We start from the raw sequence: 21,748 nt of genomic DNA, 5'->3' as shown, positions 1-21,748 counted from the left end.
GTGTTGAGCATCGCCTCCAGATGCAGGAGATGGAAGGGAAAGGCATTACCTCTGTCTGTGTATTGTATGTTGCTGTTGATTATGTACAAAGGCATTGAATGTTTGCTTTATATATGTAAAACGGTAATCCACTCTGAGTCCCTCTGGAGGGATAAAGTGGAATATAAATACATTGTATTATTATTACTTTGGTTAAATAATCAAATAAAGACCTTCCAAAAATATTGAGGGTTGCAAAATAAATAGTAAGAAAAAAATCTCTTCTTTTCTACCCTATGTCTTCGTATCTTAGTAAACATTAAAAATAAAAATATCTGAACACATATTAATTGATCACCTATATTTATTTATTTATTTATTTAGGGTACTTCTACCCCGCCCTTCTCAACCCCCGAGGGGGGACTCAGGGCGGCTTTCAAAAAGGCACAATTTGATGCCTGCATAAAATACACATATGTACAAAACAGCAGTTAAAAACAATTATCACAGTTAAGATAGTCGGTATATAACACAATCAATATAACTAATCACATGGTCAGCGTTATTTAGCAATAGCTAAATAAACAGAGACAAAGTCGTTTTTAAAAAAGCTTCACTTTATGTTCCTTTCATTGGGAGACTCACCTGTATACAGTGGTGGGTGGAGAATTCAGAGTGTCATAGATAAGTCGCACATGACCTTGGTACAACTCTAAAGCCAAAGGATCATTGTCCCCTTTGTATAATAAGATGCCGTTGTCTTTATCTGTTGCAACCTGTGGGTGTCAAAGTGAGGAAGATGAATGATGACAGGAAAACAGAACAAGTGTACATACCCATACAACAAGACTATTATTTCATGTGTAGTTTTTAAAAAGTGGATAATGAAGCAATATCGCGGCACTCAGCTCTTCAGTGAGGAAAATGACTCATTTGTACAAGCACACCTGTTTTATACATGACACCTGTCTACCATCCAATAGGCATCATCTTTGTGTGCAATGACCATTAGGAACTGGATCAGAGTTAATATCTATATTTTATACATGAAAGTTGGCCAGTATGGATGCTTATTTATCACTAAACTGGGTGTATACAGTTTTCAATAACAGGGGGAAAATCTAAATGGGGAATCACTGGTCATTGTATACATATTTTGTGTCAGTTTCAAAGAAGAAGGCTTGGAAATACAGGGAGCTTGAAATGTCCCTCAGAGCCACTATGTTGCTTGAAGAGCTGACCTGGAAATCTGGAGTCTGCTCGTTGTATGAGGTACAGCCAACCTTCTTGATTAAAAGCCATTCTGACAGGCAATTCTGGGAGACGTAGTCTCCCAAAGTAATATTTCCAAATGCTGGCAAAAATATACCTATTATTGTATTGGAAAAATGTTTCATGATAATTGAAATCACCTCTGATAGACAGGAAATTTTGTTCAGAGCTACCATTGGGATCAAAGAAGAAGAAGAATTTCTCAGTAAACTGAATGGCTAACATATATTTTTAAGAATTTGCATTAGAGTTACCATCCCTAAAGCTTCATATTTACAACCCCTGAAACTTCACACCTCCCCCTTTAAAGGGCCAACACTATATTGGATCCTATTATATCTGCAGCCACTATGTGAAGAGAATGATTTCAAAAAGTGCATAACAAATGGCAATTTAAAAAAAGTTCAATAATCATAGTAAAAAATTATAATCCAAATGAAATACATCTATTTGTACATGGTCCAGCCTGGTGTACTGGCTTGAATGCTGGACCAGGATTCTGGAGTCCAGAGTTTGAAACCTCACTCAGTCATTAAAACCTATTTGTTGCAAGTCACATGTTCTCAGCCTCTAAAAAGGCACAGGGAAAGAAAGGTAAAGCCTCTTTGAACCTAACCTGCCAAGAAAACCGGGCAATAGTATGATAGCTAGGATCCTAAGCTAGTTGCACAATGTGGGTCTGAATTAATGAAGGGAACAGGTGCGCAAGTGAGTGGAACAAGTGAGCGACGCAGCTGAGAGAGGACAGCAGTGAAGTAATTTAACTCATGTGTGACAGAAGACTGAAGCACGTGTTTATTTAATGTTAAATGATAAACAGCGGCTTACAAAGACCTTAAATGGGATAGAAATAAGCTATCTGTGCCAAAAGATTGGTCGTATTTCCCCCCTCCCTTTTATCCTTCCTTCCATTCGTTGTATTTTCCCCCTGCTTTTTATCCTTCCTTCCATTGAAATGACTCCATTGCAGCTGCGGCTCTCACTCAGTGTGCTCATGCTCGTTCCCCTAATTCAGACGTGCGTTGCACAGCCACTGTAGCATAGGGTCCCAGCTATCATACTATTTCTGAAAACCCTGTGTTAGATTCACCTTGGAGTGGCCATAATTCAACAACAACTTGAAGGCACATGATAACAACATTTGAAAATTATATCTATTTATGTATAAGTTCTTTTATTAAGAACTATACTTTAACCCTTTTTAAAGAGATGCTTACTTAAAATTCATTTTTACTTGAGTAGCAATTAACTACCAGATGGAGAGGCAACATTTTAACTGCAAAATAAGCTTTAAGAACACCATCTGTGTGAAACCCATGTAGTAAACAAGTCTGGCTTTCATGTTAACATCCAGAATTTACTTTTGTCATGAACTTGTTTTTGAAATGAATCTCAAACGTGGTCTTTGCAACTGACAATTGCTGAGCTCATAGCTCAAATAAAACATTTTGCTTCTACGTGGAGCTTAAACTACAGAAAACAAGAGGGTAAGAAGGGTTACAAAAGAAAAGGCAGACTCAAATTGTTTCTGTCTTTTTTGTTCCAAAGAATTGTGTGAGGGGAAGAGTCTTGGATGTCTCCCACTGAAAGATGTGTAAATATCAGCAACTAAAGAGATCAGATGCTTCTTTTGGAGGTGGTTGCCACAAGCAGACTGCTTGTATAGGTATCTTGGTAGAGAATGCAAGTGTCATCTCTGGCCTTGGTCTGGCATCTTGCAATAACTTCTAGCAGATCAAATGGGTTAGAAGGCTGCAGATATTTGCACTAGAATGGTATTGACTGGAGTCTTGTAATCATGGCTTACTTGAAGAGAGATGTTTGCTTGAGAGCGGATTTTGGCTGGAGGCAGTTCTACATAGGAATCCTTCCCAACAAAATTGACAGTAATGAGTTTCTCGCACTTCTGGCCAGCAAAGCCAGCCAAGCAACGACAGACTGGTTCCTGGTGTACCACGATGCATTGTGCTCCATTCTGGCACTCATAGTAGTCACAAGGGCTGGTCTGGAGCAGAACCATTGGTAGAGGATTTTCACAGAAGATTCCACTTTAAAGACAGGAAACACAAAATGTTATTTGGAACTGACAAGCATTACATAACCATTTTAATGATACAAGGTTCAAAACTAACTGCTGTCAACCCCAGCTGCTTCAAGGTACATATAGAGGGTGACAGTTACTAAGCCAAATGCAAAGCAAAAGCCCATGAATCTATTCATATGGGGAAAATACATCCCTTGCGCAGCTTCATATACAGAGGTTCATCCCAGGAAAAATGGTGAGCCATGCTCACCTAAAATTGCATGACCATGGAACATGACATATTTATCAGTGTTATAATCCCTGAGTTCTCATGACTAGAAAACCATGGATATGTGTTTGGCCAGATTTCAGACTGAAAAGCCATCCCTTAAAGTCACAGATTTCAATCAAAGTATATACTTGAATTATCTGATTGTAAAATATTCAATTAGGGTACATATTCATTTGACATTTTAATCAAAAAGAATAAAAACACACTTGAACCATGTTTTATTTGTTAGTCTGCTCTGACATCACTGATTTAATAGAATCATGACCCCAAAGGTAGCAGAATTAAAATTGGAACATGGAGAAATGCTCTAATAGCACAGACCAGATAATTCTTCCAATCATATATAGCATGGGGGGGGGGGGGGGGGGGAGGTGGAGGCCAGAGCCTTCTCACACTGCAATCTGATTCCACTTCCATTAATATTTAAATCGCTGATTGGCAAACTCATTTTCACTGAGGCCCACATCAGTGTTATGGTTGTCTTCAAAGGGCCATTTGTAATTGTAAGACTGTATGTGTAAATGCAGCTAAACTGCCCAGGCATTTAAAGCCTCACAGGTAGCCTGGAATCGGCCTGCAAGCCTTATGTTTGACACATGTGATTTAAATCAACAAAATACCGTATATTCTGGCATATAAAACGACTGGGTGTATAAGACAACCCCCAACTTTTCCAGTTAAAATATAGAGTTTGGGATATACTCGCCGTATAAAACTACCCCTCTTCCAACACACACCAAATAAAAAAATTAAAAGCATCAGATTTGATTTCTATATGGTAATTTTCCTATTACTGTACCACCTTCTCTGCCTCTCAGATCTCGCACATGCGCGCCTGCACCACTTCACTGCAGTCTCCAGGAGCGATATCTCAGAGGCAGAGGAGAAGGTATGGTAATAGGATGCAAGGACGGACCAGACAAGTAAAGAGTTGTGTTTTTCTGGGCCCAGAGGCACTCTATCTCTTTTTTGCCATACCCCAAGCGCCCCAAACGCCTGCAGCTTGCTCCACCCTTCACTTACACATTCCCGGTGAGGCGCCCCTTCATCTCACCATCGGGACCGCATTAAGTCTACGAATCCTGATTAATGGATTCTCTTCTACCATACTTGTACAGCGTCACCTTTAATGCTTTCATAGTCACTGCATATGGCAGGGACGCGGCCACTGCCATTTTTGAGGTCCCCCCCCCCCCCCCGCAATATGCAGCAACCACAGATTCTCTAATTTGGATTGGAAGTTTCAGTTTCAGCACCTGCTCTATAAGATGACTCCTGGCGTATAAGACTACTCCCGCATATAAGACGACCCCCATGCATAAGTCTACTCCAGTGTATAAGGCGACTCCTGGGTATAAGACTACTCCTGCGTATGAGATGACCCTGCATAGAAGACGACCCTGACTTTTGAGATTTTCTTGGGTTAAAAAGTAGTCTTATACGCCAGAATATATGGTAAATGTTCTTTTCATCTAAGAAACTGGTTTTGAAGTCTTACTGTGTACAATGTCCCCTTCTGAGCCTCTTTGGGGTGAGAAGGGTGGCATATAAATGTTGTAAATAAATAAATACGTAAATGTAACTTTGGACAATCTTCTGCCACTACTACTAGTATAAATATATATGTTTATTAAAAGTGTGTGCTCATAATTTGTTACCAAATAAAATGGAAAAACATGTATGAGAATCACACATTCTGTGGGATAGGAAGAATCCATAACAACACAACTGAGTGATTAGAATAGACTTTGGCATAAACGTTATTATTTTGTATGTTCCTGGTGAACTTCCAAGCATTAATGTTGAAATGATTTTTTCCAGGCAATCCTTGGACTATGCCTATAACAGACATGCCACTGAAAAGCATACTGTCACAAGGGGGCTAATGGGTGAAGAGCTACGGTGACCTTTCAACAAGAAGCTGCTTGATTCTTTACATAGTAAACAGTACATTGAAACTGCATGACGATTAAGCTCACCTACTTTTCAAAAATGTTAGCCTGGCACATTAAGCAGGCAATGAGGCTAATCTGAGATGGAAGGAGTTTCTGACATTTCTTCCATTTTTTTTTCTTTTCTTTGACAGTGAAAACCATGCATGTATTTATAGTATCCCCTGCTTCACCAGAGTATCTCCAAATTAGGCAACCAACCCATTTCCATCAGAAAACAAGTTTAACATTTTCTGACTACTGGGATCCACTACCTCTTGTGACTAACTAATGAGATGAAAGTTTCGCTGCAGCATACAGAAGATGTAACATAGCTATTTATTTATTTTTAACAGTAACAACAGTTAATACATTTTTACACTCCAGCAGTGTGGTGGCGGCTATTTTAATAGGAGCTTCCTATAGTAGGCCTTGCAGAGAGACTGCTAAACCTCACAAGACTTATACAGAAAGTCCCAAACATCCAAAATGGCTGGGAGCACAACACATTTCCAGCTTTGACCCACAGATAACTTGATACAGGTTATGGATTTTTTTTGTCAAAGATTGTTGACTTATATATTAGTATATACAGAAATTTGCTTCTTATAAATCACATAATGCTGTAAAATATGGTAATTCAAGGTAGATTATAAATTACTGTAACAGGTTTGTTAAGATGTAAGTCTCTGTTTATTCACTGGTGCTTACTCTTAGTGAATCACTTATCACCATTACATAAATAAGACTCACTGCTGGTTGTCTAGGACTAAACTAAGACTATGCACCATACCTAACCACTAATGTGATATGGGTCAAAATAAGGCAACCCTTTAGATCACAAACCAGACTTATAGATTTGCCTCAAAGGGACATAGTAGAGCAAAAATGAGAAAAAGTATTGAGAATAGTGTTTGTGTGAGGTGAGAGGGAGCTCCTTTCATTTATAATTTATAGAGAATTTTAAGTAGCTTGTTCTTTATTGCAATTTTATACAGACTATCTTCTTACTACCTCCTTGTGGTAATGGCGCTCCATGCTGTCACGTTGGCCTCATGACCAAGGAGGTGTCTATGGACAATGCAGGCCCTTAGGATTAGAAATGGAGGTGAGCACAACCCTCAGAGCCAGAGATGACGGGGAAGCCTTTACCTTTATCTGTGCATATGTGTGTAATTTTCTCAAGGCACTGAATGTTTGCCTTGTGTATGTATATGCTGGAATCTGTCCTGAGTCCCCTTGGGGAGATAGGACGGAATACAAATAAAGTGTTATTGTTGTTGTTGTCAAAATCTTATTCACAAAATCTTCTAGATGAAGGAAGGGAAGGTCCACGGAAGGTTCCTACACAAAAAGCTACTCTATTATTCTGTGTAGTCTAGTAACCTTAGTTTTGATCAAGGTAGACAACAAATGTGCATAACATAGAGCATGGGGAAATGTTTTGAACTATAGCTCCCAGAATCTTCCAGCCATTATGAGTGGGTTGAATGTTGCTTCTTATTGCAGTCTCATTGTGTCCTACCTACTGTCCTCTGACAATTATCACAATTTCATTTGCTGTATTTACTTGCACATAAAAGTCATTTTATGTATAGGCCATTTATTGAATTCAAAACGGCAGTGCAGTATAGTGGACAGAAGCTGTGGGCAAATCCCTGTCATACTCATCAACATAATGTATGATTCCTCTTTACCTGCCATGGCTGCATCCTAGATAATCTTAGGGTGTGTAGTCTGAGAGCCAGCATGATCTGGGCATTGAACTACAACTCTGGAGATAAGGATTTGATTCTCCACTCAGTCATAGAAATCCACTTGGTGACCTTAGGTGAGTCTCACACTCCCACAATAAGTTTACTTTATATTTTCAGGAAGGCTGACTACTTTAAGTGATGTTAATGAAAATCCAAAATATGGGTCAGCCAGTTCTTGTTTCTTTCTGTGCTATGTTTATTTAGTGAATTTTATTTTCTTTCTTTGTGCCTCTTTTTTCAATCCAATTATGTTGGATTTCTCATGGAGGAAACAATGACATGGATGTGACAGTAATAATTATACTACATACAGCTAGGGAAGAAAAATGCCATCAAGTGCCAACATGGCAACAACTGATAAACACTAGCCATAAAAAGCCTGCCTAAAAAGAAAGGTCTAATCAGCCTGTTCAAAAGGTCGGGCTCCTGCATTTCATGGATAGAGAACTGAGAACCTGATTCCTGATCTACAAGCCATCAGTGAAAGATTTGGCAGTGGCCACTAACATAATAGATAACCAGAAAGCAAGAAGGTTCCTTCCCTCATGTTTAGTTTTAGTGGCCAGCAAGGTTTGTGCTTCCTCTGGCAGTAATCTAGGAATGTGTAAGGAGAATCGTTAGGCCTTGGAAATATGTTTTAGTATAATGTTGTATGCATGCTTCATTTTAAAACAAAAACCCAGCGTACAAATGTGCATACTAATAAATGCTTTCAACCACCAATCTTTAGTAGATCAACTTGACAACAAGTTTGGCTTATATCAACATCAGGTACTCCCAGAGAAGTATGTGTAGGACATGGCAACTCAAAGAAAATGCTCTGCAACATAAGCAAGGGCCCTCATGTTTCTGAAGAGTTCCAGCAACATCATACCAATGTGAAGGCATACACCCTCAAGTCATCTGAATGGTGGCTTCACTGATGCAGCTGGTCAGTTGTCTTATGTCACAAATAGTTCTCAGGAACACCTTCTGTAAATCCAACAAGAGGAATCAGACTCGGACATCTGGTTTCAACTTGAATGAAATGCCCCTGGCTGCAGGCTTAGATGCTACAGTTTGCTATGTTGCCTGTTTACTTAAATGATTGCTGCTGAGATTCCTTGCTGCACAATATCACAGCAGGAGAACTTTTGAAATAGCCAGATAACAAAGAAATAAAGCAGCATGCATTATACAAAGCTCAGGCGTTGTAATACATGTTTCCTCTCCAGAGTAACATCTATCAGAAAAACAGGTGAATTGCTACAGGGAAGGTTTAACTAGAAAGACTACTTGCTGAGGGATCATGAATTCTAATGGGAGTTCATACCAATAAAAAATAAATGAAATGAAATAGCACAAAAGTCAATATTTGGAAGTGAGGGAGAGCATATAATTTAATATAGTATCATAAGTTTACTAGGCTTGTGCACGGATTCAGTTTGGTCAGTTCCCTTTGTCCAATCTGTCTTGTTCGGCAGGCCATAATGCTAAGGGTTCAGCTACCATGTTTTTTTGTGGCTGAAATAGGCCATGCGGCAGCTGGTCATAGCTCCTCCTTTCCTATTCGGCATCACGCAGCACACTAAGAGGCTACTACGTGCTCGCATGGGGTTTCCCTGTGAAGAGAAGAACAGCATGATGTGTCTTACACAAGCTGTATCTATTTAATAGGGTTAGTGCCTCCATTGATCTCAGTTGCGTCCTGGCTCTAGAGAGGTGATTCAGTCTGATTGCCTTGCCACTCACTCTCACCTTTATTTTTTGGCTTGGTCTCTCTCTAGAATTCAATCTTTTTGATTTTCCTTTATTTTCTTGATTCTTTTTATTTAGTTGGACTGGGAGTTCGGAAAGTGTGGGATAGGTGGGTGGGGTGTATGTGCACATTTGGGCACTTGGGAGAAAGAAAAAGCATCTCTTTGCTCTTGGTGTGCTTTCCTTAAAAAAAAAAATTTGGATGGCTCTGAGAGACTTGAGTCACCCTTTAGCTTTAGGAAGGGGGCTTATACAGACTAAATGCAATTATTTTTTGAGCTTAGGTTGCATCATAGTTCCACCAGTGGTTCAATAGTACTTGATGTTTGCTTCTCCCAACTCCCTAAGGACAGGATAAATGATTTTGACAGCATCATGGTACTCCACTCCTAAATTATGGGCACTTATAGGCACTAACTGTTTGACTTTTTCAGAATTGAAGTTCCACCAACATCTTTCCTAGTTGGGTCTAAACCAAAGTGTTCTAAAAACAATTGTCACACGTCATCATTGGTTTCCCAGACTGGAAACTGGAGATGAGTCCTTTAATGGTTGTGTAAAAAACTGAATTTCAGCTAGTGCTGTTCGTCAGACTATCAACTAGCAAGCAACCTGCAGAAATTCTCTCTTCTACATAATAATTACTTTGGTAACCTCAGTCATCACTAAAAAAGACAATGGCTAATGACTCTTCTGGAAAATAAAGTGTGATCCCAACTTAAATGCTGTATCTTGAAAAGATGTCTTAGATTTTTTTTCTGTCTGCCCCCTGCCTTTCAAGTAGATGGGTATATTTTCCACAAGCTTACTGAACTGTCCAGAACTTTTGCTTCCTTTATTATTAGCCAAATTTACATATTTGTTTTGTGTCTTTAAACTCCTTTCTACTTATGGGAGCTCTAAGGCACATTTATTATGGGATTTTCTGGGTTCACTATGGCAGAGCGGAGAATCAAAACCCTGGTCTCCAAAGTCATAGTACAACACCCAAAACAATGCACCACACTGGATCTCTTAGCTTCAGTTCATTACAATTGTCTTCACTTCCGATTCTCATAGGTCACAACAAGTAATTCACCACGCTGGATCTCTTAGCTTTCACTAGCACTTAGACTTTCAAATAGCTACACAGTTAATGCCCAAGGCATGAACTACTATACACTTTTGTAAATGAACTAGAATTGATTTTACAAGCACACACATCACAGAACTCTTCTCTGTGGTAGTCCGTGTTTGCAACTGCTCTCTTAACTAAAAATTAAATTAAAACATCAAATCCTCAGTAGAGCAACTTGGCATGAAAATACAGAGGGCCACTACTATGTGAAGCATATTAAGTAGAAGTGGTTTTTCAAGCAGAATTTCAATTTCTATGTGAAACTGCAGTGCTTAAAGAATATAAAAGTATCACAAAACAATTTAGTCATTTTTGCTCTTTTAGAGTCAAAATGGAAGACAATATGATTCTTCCTAAGCGTTTTGACTCACTTACAACTTATAATACGTATCTCATCATTTTCTCAAGCATGAGGATTATCCCTGTTTTCCTCAAATTTACAATATTATACACTAAGGTAACCTAAAAGATGGTGACTTGTCAAAGGTCACCTGTAAGCATTATAACTGACTATTTGAACCAAAGTGCCCCCTCTAAAACATTTGTATATGAGCATGTGTCCTTAATCTATTTTCATAACAATATTTTGCAGTTTTTAATTGTGTCTGTTCTACATCTATTCTATAGATTAAATAAGAACTAGGCCAATTTGTTGCATTTGTTCCTGATCTCACATTTCCTCTCTCCATTGTCAATTGTTGGATAGCTAGGGATAATTTTGATTCTGATTGCCTTGATGTTTAACTCAATGGCAGAATGTACTAGACATGTGAGGAATGCTTTCAGTTTTATCAACCTCGAAAAGAAAGTGTGACTTGACACACAGAAGAACCTCATTTCCAAAAGGTAGAAAAACCTGCTAATGTCTGTGAAATTTCTCATTCCTGTGCTAAAGGAAAAAAGAGACAAAAAAAAAACCTCAGCAAAAAAGGGTGTGCACAGAACATTTTTTGTACAAAAACCCTTTCTATATAAAACAGTCTTTAGAAACCTTTGCAAAAACAAGTTGCCAAAGGCACACACTCTCTTAAAATCCCACAAAGTCTTTCTTCCAAAGTTGTTCATGTTTATGAAAAAAATAAGCAAAGATTTACACTGTTAGCATATATATTTGGAAAACAAACACTCAGCAAACCAAAGTCTCTTCGTACTATTTGTCTTGTATATGTATTGTCCCTGTATGTGTCTTTAGTTCCTAAAAGCCTCTCTTTGCTTTTGGAAAATAACTTTTAAGCAATGTACATTTCCAGGGCAAAAGAAAGTGCCACCCACAAATAGACACTTTTAGGGATACAGGTGATGTACAAACTTAGATAAATATATCCATTAGTCCTTTTCTCTGCAAGCAGTAAGGAAAATATATAAGAAAAGACAGAATGGTCAGGGTGGGCAAAGAAATTCAGTTGCTTATCTTATCTTTTGTAAGCAGTGGGCTTTTGAATCCATGGCCTTATATTGCTTTAAAGATCAATACCTATTCTCTAGAAAGCTAAAAGCAGAACAACAGACCAGAAGTATGTGCTAGGGACTAAAGAAAGTAAATAGGGAAACAGCAAATTGGTGTGGGTTCAATGCTCATGAAAAGAGTTCACAAATGCCTCCACATATTTATTTTATCAGAGTTGCTTTTTAGGAGAGAGGTTAGTATTGCTGTCTCACTGAGCCTGCAATGCACTCAAACACGCAGAGAAATTTGTCTGGAAGGAAGCAATATCTCACTCCCCAGGCAGTGATTAATGAATCCATTTGGCGAAGTGCCCTTATCTCTGACATACAGTAAGAGTTTCAGGAGAGTGGCTCCATTGGCAGCTGTCAGAATTAGACTTCAAATTGGCAGGCAAAGCCACAGAGATCTTGTACACCAAAAGCAGAGATCTATTATGACAATCAGAACCTCAGTATTGAGGGAGGCAGGCAGAAGTTCCAGAACAGAACACGGAGCTTGGATTTTCCCAATCAGCCTCTCTGTCTGCCATTGCCTTACATTTGTTATTAATGCCCTTTTTCAGTGAAGACAAATATAAGTTTTGCAGTGTGGTAGACATGTCTTGAAAGTATATTTGCTGGTCTAAAAATAACATCCAGACATATGTGAGTGATGAGATGGCTTTGAAAATACACTCACCACACTGTGAGCAGCCATACAGTTTTCTATCAGGCTGAAAACGAGGGAAATTCAAATTTCCTATTTGCAACCCAAAGATCAATGCACAGCACTGTTCAGTAGCCCGTGACAACTGTGACCCTGCCTCCAGCTGTTGAAGTGCTTCCTAAAGTTTTTAAAAGTGGCATAAGATGTATCCATGGGATAGGTTAAAAACAAATTTGCAAGGTACTGAGGAAGGGATGGATGGAGAGAGATTAACTGAATGTCTGAAAAGGAAATTAGAGATAGACCATGGCTTAAATGAACAGACTATGGGTACTAAAAATAGCAGTGGACATAGTCACTTTTTAAAAGCACTTTGCTACAGTCCACATAGGTACAGTAATTAGTTATCATTACAGTAACATTTAAAATAATGTGGTTGGCTGATTGTTCTAAAATTATTAAACCAGTTACAGAATAACTGTAATGAATCATAGAATCAAAGAGTTGGAAGAGACCTCATGGGCCATCCAGTCCAACCCCCGGCCAAGAAGCAGGAATATTGCATTCAAATCACCCCTGACAGATGGCCATCCAACCATGTATCTTCATTATGTCCCAGATATTGGTAAAATGAATTAATTGTAATTGCTAATTATTTTTAACTAAATACTTCTAGCTCTATTTTCCATTGTCTCTGAACTGGGCCAGCATGAGATTCAATACAAATATGTCTGACATTTGGAAAAGTGATGCTTTAGCACACCATGTTAAACTAAAGGCTGCCAGTTCGAAGCTGGGACAGGGAGAGCTCCTGGACTTTAGCCCGGCTTCCACCTACCTAGTGGTTTGAAAGCAAAAATATGATTAGATAAATAGGTATTGCTTATAATAAAGTGGGGGAGGTATTTTGAGGCACCCAGAAGGAATGCCGGTGATTCAATCAACTCAATTGAAGTTACGAACTAGCTCTTCAGCAGGGAGATGGAGCAACAGTATCCCCCCTCCCCCCCCCCCCGCTCTGTGGCTGGAACTGAGCAAAACACCTTCCAAGATGCTGAAAGATCGTGAATGCCGATATATATACCTCTTATCTATGTATAATTGTCTGCCTAGTTGTATACAAAACAGCACTGAATATTTGCCACATATGCATGTTCTGTGATCCGCCCTGGGTGAGAAGGACAGAATGAAAAAAACTGTAAATAAATAAATAAAGGCCAAAAAGAAAATGGGTAGGAAGAAATCATCTGTTTGTAGATATGTCGGTATGCATCTTAACTGTTTTTATCATAATGAATGCAAATTCAAACCCTCCATCCTTCCAATATTATCCATCTTCAGCTCAATGAGTCTGAAGTAGCACATTCCAGTTTCAGAGATCATAACTTGTCCAAAGCAAAACATTCCACTTTTATTACCTGAATCCTGGAAGACAACGGCAAGCAGCTCCAACACCTGGGATATCGATACAGAAACCCCCATGCTGACATTTCATTCCTACGCAGTCACCTGCAGTTTCACAGTGTTTTCCACTGTAGCCAGGCGAGCATTCACATCTGTAAAGAGAGCATCATTAACCTCTTTGTACAAACCAGTGTCCAATTATATAGAAAAAAGGCCATTCATGACATAAGGACAAAAGCAATAGATATGCCAAAGCAAAAAAAGGTAAAGGTAAAGGTAGTCCCCTGACATTAAGTCCAGTCATGTCTGACTCTGGGGTGTGGTGCTCATCTCCATTTCTAAGCCGAAGAGCCAGCGTTTTCCGTTGACACCTCCAAGGTCATGTGGCCGGCATGACTGCATGGAGCGCCGTTACCTTCCCGCCAGAGCGGTACCTATTGATCTACTCACATTTGCATGTTTTCGAACTGCTAGGTTGGCAGAAGCTAGGGCTGACAGCGCCGCTCCCCAGCAAAAGGGTATTGCAAATATATCTTATCTGTGGTAATTGAATAATTTTATCTTTTATATGTCTTTTTGTCAGACAATAATGGAAACAATAAGATTATTTGTTTCTCATTTTTTCATATAAAGATAAAATTTCATAAGAAGTGGAATTACACTTTCTATTGCATTTAGATAACAACCTGTATAATATAGAAAATGGATTGGAAGAACCCAAATAACAGCAACCATAGGCTATTACATTTTATGCTGCAGTTGTTAAGCTGGTTGTATTAAAGTTCTTTCAGCATTTCCATTAAAAACCCTGTTTTCTGAGGTTTATTACTCAACCATAAAAAATGTGCTCTTGGCTGAAATTTGGCATCTAGTGTCTCAGGCAAGGGGGAGCAGCTCTCACTGAAAAACTGGGCAGTCTCTCAAGATCCTAGACACTACGTTTTGGACTGGCTTGAATGTATTTCAGCCTATAAACTACATTTCAAACCTCCCAGCTGGATGTTCGTCTACAGCTGGAAAATAACAAGCATATCATTCAAAGCAGAACAAAAGAGGAACATCTATTACTTACATAGTTTAGAACATGTTAGAGATTTTGGAGATATACTTTCAGATACCTCTGGACTGTACATGTCAGCAGCTTATTTAATTCTAATTCTAATGGTAGCCCTTTAACATCTCTAGACTGCTCCTTCCTTTCTCAGAAAAAAATTGTGGGGAGAGAGGTGGATCAGAAGCATGAGATAATATGTAGTAGAGATATTCTGGTCATCGTAATCAGAGCCTACGTATAATGGCCACAGAAGGTATGTTCACAAGTCATGAGAAAAAGGCAGATATGGAAGGGAGAGAGGGAAAACAAAACATAAATTACATAAATATTTTGTTTTATGTTGCCTGGGCATGATAGGAGAAGTAGAGTACAAGGACTCCTAAGCCAGTTCAACCATGTTCAGGTATAAGTCTGAAAGCACAAGAACTCAATGTGAAGATAAGGCAGAGGAGGCACCAGACTTTCTCCTATGGTCCCTGTCCACTCTGCCTTGACCTTTGCCAATTTATATTTGAGTAGTCATGGCCACATGACCTTGGAGGTGTCTAAGGACAACGCTGGTTCTTCGGCTTAGAAATGGAGATGAGCACCACACCCCAGAGTCAGACATGACTGAACTTAATGTCAGGGGACAACCTTTACCTAGTCATAGATAAGAGCATTGTGTTGATCTATTTTGAAACCCCAAAACCATAACACCATCAGCTTTTTTATTACTATCTGTCTTAGGTGCTTTTGCTTACAATCCCAAGTAAAACACACAAAGTCTTTATTTCTTACTGTTCTAAACAGTTGGATGAAAATACTGGATAATAATGGTTTTAACGCTTTTATTAACTTTAGAAGCTTTGTAAATCTTCATGGAAGGTTGAAGTTGAAAAGTTGTGTATAAATTTAAATAATCAATCAATCAATGTTTGGAAAAGTGGGAGAAAACATCACTTAATTACATCACTCAATTGGAATATGACTTGGATTGCGTGATTTTAATTGCTGTTTTAGTGTTGACATTTTAAATTGTTTTGGATTTTAATGCCTTGTTTATTTACTGATATGCATATGTGTGGCATCAAATTGTTGGCTTTGTAAGGCTGCTCTGAGTCCCCCTCAGGGTGAGAAGGGTGAGATATAAGTGTGGTAAATCAATAAATCAATATGTTGGCTGTAGGTTTCAATAGCATCGCATTCCTCTTCAGCTTCTTCAGAAGTGTACACTGTTTGTCACAATGAACTGGGACATACAATGACGAAACTAACACCTCTTTCTGAATTCCTCTGATGCCTTTGCTCACATTTGCCACATAGGCTTGATACTAAATCTAACAACTCTGGGGACTGCTACTCAACCATCCAGTCTTTCATCATCTCCATCCATCACTGGTTTTCCTGCCCCACTTCAGTGTTGACCCAGACACCTGAACTTCAATGCAGCTTGCCCTCCCCAGGATAAAATCCGGAAAACTGAATATAGATACAGAGTCAGAATTGCTATGCAGAACACTTTGTGTCATGTGACATCACACCTCTCTAAGGAATGAGGCTGGAACAAAAAAGTTAAGGATGGTGTCTGATTAAGCTCAGGGGTTGTTCTTTTTCAAAGTTTTCCAAAGGCATAGGGAAGGAGCTCAGCAATACTTCAGGCACACTGGCAAGCAAATGATATATATCATAAGATACTGTGGGAGGAAATAGCAGCATTTAATCCTGTTGCTTTATTGATCCCTGTTGCCCTAATATAAAGTGATGTAATAAGAAACGGTGTACAGGTCCTTTTTCAAAGCTGCCATGGATCACTTTTATGATGTGTATTGGCTATTGCCGTAATGATAGAACTACCACTTTTCTTAGAAAGGCCACATTAAATCAGTGCTTTATTCTGTCAGATAGTAATTCCATGATTCAGAATAATAAAACTTATTTATAACCCTGCTTTCCTGCTTAAAAACTGGGCAATCGGAACAACAGGTTTATTTTCTGAAGACAGATATTGAATTAGGAAAATTCTATGAACTGCACTGGATGCTTTCATGAAGAGAAGTGCAGAACATTTTAAAATAAAAACAATAAAAATAGATTGTTGTAGGTTTTTTGGACTATATGGCCATGTTCTAGAAGCATTCTCGCCTGACGTTTTGCCTGCATCTATGGCAAGCATCCTCAGAGGTTGTGAGGTCTGCTGGAAACTAGGAAAATTGGATTCATATATCTATGGAAAGTCCAGGGTGGGAGAAAGAACTCTTGTCTGTTGGAGCTAAATGTGAATGTTTTGATTGGCCACCTTGATTAGCATTTGATGACCTGACCGTTTTTAGGTATGGGTTGTTACTGCCTGGGGGAATCCTTTGTTGACATTCTACAGATATATAAATCCAATTTTCCTAGTTTCCAACAGACCTCACAACCTCTGAGGGTGCCTGCCATAGATGCAGGTGAAACGTCAGGAGAGAATGCTTCTAGAACATGGCCATACAGCCTGAAAAATCTACAACAACCCAGTGATTCCAGCCATGAAAGCCTTTGACAATACAATGAAAATAGATTCCATAATTTAGAGGAGAGTGACTGGGTTAAAATCTGCCTCCACTAAATAATCACAGACACTGAGGCCAAAAGGAACAAAAATGATCTCATACAGGTACCACAGAATACAGTATGTTAATGTAGAGGAATACTTCAAATTCTTGCCTACAATTTGTTCCCCATTTGCTGGTACTTCCTAATTTTATTGCATGTCACCTATGTGTTTGAGCATTCCTTGCCAAAAGGCACCACTAATAATTACAGTAAAAATTACCAGATTTCCTTCATTTCTGTGGTGGCGATAACGTGCTTTGCAGGGCTGCTTAGCTGCTGTCAGCACTACATTGCTGAATTGAAAAGGTAGTGTTTAAATAAATATCTTTTTTCCTTCTTTTTAAATGGAGACTATAGTTCCAGTCTTCCCTCCCAAATGGTAGAGTGGAATACAAAACTTGGTGTCATGAGCGACACGTTGCACGTTATTATTTCACTTACTCGTGTCTTCTCAATTTTTCTTTACTGTTCTGCCTGAGTTTCTAAAGTTGCTTTTGAGAAGAAGGACCATAAGGACAAGCTCAAGCCATCCATAATAAAACAATGATAGGATAATATTTTAATCCTAGAATATATTCCTACCACTTCGCAGTTATAGAGGACATCAACATGGTATTTTATCTATTCATGTTAAAAACCATTTTAAAGATCTGCATTAATTTAAATTCCATTCAAGATCACCATTAGTTCCATTTTTTATTTTCATGTTGCAGTTCTTCCCTCTTCTACACCTCTGACAAGAAAACAAAATCCAGCAACAATGCAAGCAGGAAAACCAGCTATAGCATGGGGATGGTCAAAAATAGAGGAGGCACACTGGAAAGAGCTCTAGCTAGTAGAGAAAAGTTAATCACTTTTTTCCTTTCCATCAGGCAGCTTTTTCCAGGCATGATTATTCATTACTGGGTTGAGTTATGGACAGTCAGGAATCAGAGAGTGTCAGTTCCTGCTACTATTTCCTTTGTTTAACATTTATGCATTGCATTATTTTGTGTTACTCAATATATGGAGGAAAAACGAGAGCCCTAGCTCAGATTAAAAGAATTCTTCTGATGCAGGAAGCTATATGACTATTAAACTTCAACCATAATAGTAGAAGAGGACCCTAAATGTTTTCCAAGACAAGTATTTAAATATTAGTATATTGTCAGAGAGATTGTAAGTGGTATCTTGCACCGTGTATGCTCACTATGAAAGTTTACAGATTATGTCTTGAGGGCTATGTGATCCCTATCTCGGTCTTAGCGAAAGAGAGGGTTAGATGACTAATGTACAACACTGCAGAGCTAAGAGATGACGAGCATGAGAGGCCAGGAGCCAAACTGGAACTACAGAGTCAGGGAAGAAAGAACTGAATGGAAATATATTATTTTCATTTTTGACCCACATATGAAGCATCACAGAAGTGCATCTAAAGTTCAAATAATAGCAACACTGCTCTCTTTATAGGATGAAATAATTATGTGTTGCAGTATGCTTCTATATATCAGTTGATGTGAACATGAGAGGTAGCATGTAGTTTCATTTGCTTTGTTGCATGAGCAAAATGTTCATCAAAAATAAGCCTTTGATGTGATCCAGCAGGCTCTTTTAATATTCTTAGATAACATTACTGCTATCTGTGGATTCATATAGTCCAACATGGAAATATTAATATGAATTTACTTACCTGTATGTTTTGTCAAGAGATACACATTTGGAGTCATGTTTGCAAGGATTGAGCTCAGGGACACACTGGTTGATCACCTCTTCACAAAGCTCCCCTGGAGAAAGAATCAAATTGTATGTCTGAAACTGCTGTGTGAAGCTGTTAACGTTTCTTAAACACTTTCCAATACAAGGTGCAGAAATAAAGAATTGCTTAAGACGTAGATATTAAAGAGAAGGTTGAAGATTGTGGCATACGATACAAAGAAAAGGAGCCCAGAATTCTGAAACAATTTAACAATCTCCCTTTTACACACTCTACCTGTGGCCACCAAATGTCTCCTTAAATAAAAATAACTTCACCAGCTGGTAGAAAGAGAGCCGGGGATCAACTGGATCTTCCATGGAAAGGAACTCCAGAGTCTCAGAGTAGCTACAGAGAAGGCCCATTCTCAAGTCCTCACCAGCCATACCTGCAAAGATGCTGGGACACCCCTGCAGATCTTAAGGAACACACACACACACACACACACACACACACACACATATGAAGATAAGATCTTTCAAATAGTCAGGACCCAAGACAACTTTGAATTTTGCACTGAAACAGATTGGTACCTAATGGAGGTGTTGCAACAGGGGAGTCCCATGATCCCTGTGACCTGTTCCATTCAACAGCCTGGCAATAGCATTTTGAAACAGCTGAAGTTTCCAAAGGCAACCTCACACAGAGTGTATTACATCAGTAATCAAGGCACGGGTCACAACTGACAGATGTGACTTTCTCAAGGATTGGGTGCAGCTGGGAAACTGGTTTTAACTATGTAAGTCCTGCCCACAGCTGAAACCTGGGCATCTATGATCAGATTTGAGTCTAGGAGAAAACCCAAGCTGTGAACCTGAGATTACAGGGGGAGTGTGACCCCATCTAGCACAGGATGAATCCCTACTGCCTGATCTGTTGTTCAACCACCCAAGAACACTTCTGCCTTGTTTGGGTTAATTTTCAATTTATTCACTCCTATCCAGTCGACTATTGGTAAGATAATGGTTTAGTACAAAAACAGATTCTTTGGAATTAGATGGGAAACAGATACAGAGTTGTGTGTCACGGCATATTCACAATGCTGAAACCCAAAACTGCATATGGCCCCCCTCCCAGTGATTTAATGTAAACATTAAACAGAATGGAGGACAGAACCCAGTCCTGAGGGATACTATAGGTTAGCAACTATAGTGTTGAATAGCCACCATTCAGCACCACCTTCTGTGTCTTCCTCTCAAATAAAGGCGGAAGTCATTCTAAAACAGCACCCCTGAGCCCCACCCCAAGGATGCAGCTGAGTAGGGTATCATGTTCAATGGTACTGAAAATTGAACACTGTTGAACCAACAGTGATATATTTCCCCTGTGTGGGTCATTTATCAAGATGACCAAAGTTGTCTGTCTCATACCCAAGCCTGAAGCCAAACTGAAATGGATCTCGATACTCAGGAATACTAGAAGATTACTAGCCAACCCAAAGCTTTGTCCAAAATGGGATATTGTAGTGGCATACAGAGAGAATTTCCCTTCCTAACAATGGCTTCACCAGAACCTCTTTTAGACAAGCTGCCTCGGGTAGTGAAGCCTTCAATACTCCTCAGTCAATCCAAGTACCTTCAGGAAAATATGGGTCCAGTTTACACATGGTGACTCTCATCTCTCCAAGGATCCTATCCACATCCTCAGATTACACAAACTGAAACATATCCCATAACATTAGACAAGCAGGTCTTAGCTTTAGATGGTGTTCTGCCGTATGGATCCAGCAGGAGAGAGACCTAGCGCCTCGTTTATTAATATGTTGAATGACATTAGTGGGAATGCATAAATATTTCATACATTAAGTTTCATTTGTGGCCAGTACTTTATTTTCCTAGCATACCATTATAACTTGATTCAGAATTGTAAAACTAGGCTTTTTGGTAATGCTAAACAGATTTAAGGCTGCATATAATTACTCAACATCCCCTATAAAAGCACAGACTCACTTGGACCCCAAGGATAGGCTGTCGACTCAGTAAAATGGCCCTCTAGGGCAAGGGATAGTTCACCTGGTTTTAGTTATTACCTGTTCAGTCCAAAGCTTAGTTTTATATTTCTAACTTCTAATAATGAACAGATTCACGATGTGCAAAACCAGCTGTCTTCTGAATACTACGTTATTTGGTTACACTTCACTACCTTAGATTTGTGATATGGCCCATGATGGACCTGGAACCCATTTCATGTAAGTAATATCCAGATTATTAAACCTTTGTACCCAAACCTGGTCCCAAAGTCTCCTAAACAGTTAAAGTCACACTTTAAAGTTTTGCAAACAACTGGTATGTATATAGAGTCCAACATGAATTTTGTATACTTACACATGAAACAACACGGGAAACAAAGATGTAAAATATACTATTAGTTCAGAGTGAATTTCTTCCTCTGCAAAGTATTCCACTTGATGGAAAGGAAAAAACCCTCATTTAGGGATTACTAGTAACAAAGTGAAACCATAATTTTGTGCGGCTTTCGTAGTGTTTTTCCCATAATGACTGAAGTATCAATTGTAAACAATGCCCAACGGAATTGAAGAAAGTTAGAACCACATGATGCTTTCTTACTAAAAACAATTTACAACATTCCCCTTGCTTGGAAGTGAGAGGAGAACAGAGTTAGCTCAAGTCAGGTTGCATGAAATAGCCAAATGAGGATTCAAAAAGTCTCATGTGTGTGGTTGCAACACAGCACTCAACTACTCTTAGTTTAGTGGACAGCTTGTTGCCAGTTCCCCACAGACACCCCCTAAGTACTAGGCTTATAGTGCATCAACATAGGATT

At 39.0% G+C, this 21,748-nt stretch overlaps 1 protein-coding gene across 1 annotated transcript in view; it reads right to left on the bottom strand.

Moving 5' to 3' along the window:
• Nucleotides 1-21,748, bottom strand: part of SLIT3 (slit guidance ligand 3) — a 541,141-nt gene that overhangs the window by 23,626 nt on the left and 495,767 nt on the right. Inside the window, exons 29-32 of the mRNA XM_060765012.2 lie at nucleotides 18,902-18,995; nucleotides 13,619-13,756; nucleotides 3,059-3,299; nucleotides 625-755 (exon numbers count right to left, since the gene is read on the bottom strand). Coding sequence (XP_060620995.2) covers nucleotides 625-755; nucleotides 3,059-3,299; nucleotides 13,619-13,756; nucleotides 18,902-18,995 — 604 coding nt within the window. The remainder of the gene's footprint in view (nucleotides 1-624; nucleotides 756-3,058; nucleotides 3,300-13,618; nucleotides 13,757-18,901; nucleotides 18,996-21,748) is intronic.

This window comes from Anolis sagrei, chromosome 2, assembly GCF_037176765.1.
Source record: "Anolis sagrei isolate rAnoSag1 chromosome 2, rAnoSag1.mat, whole genome shotgun sequence".
Taxonomy (NCBI): domain Eukaryota; kingdom Metazoa; phylum Chordata; class Lepidosauria; order Squamata; family Dactyloidae; genus Anolis; species Anolis sagrei.
Note: the sequence above shows the minus strand (reverse complement) of the source record. Positions and strands in the feature narration are given on the sequence as shown.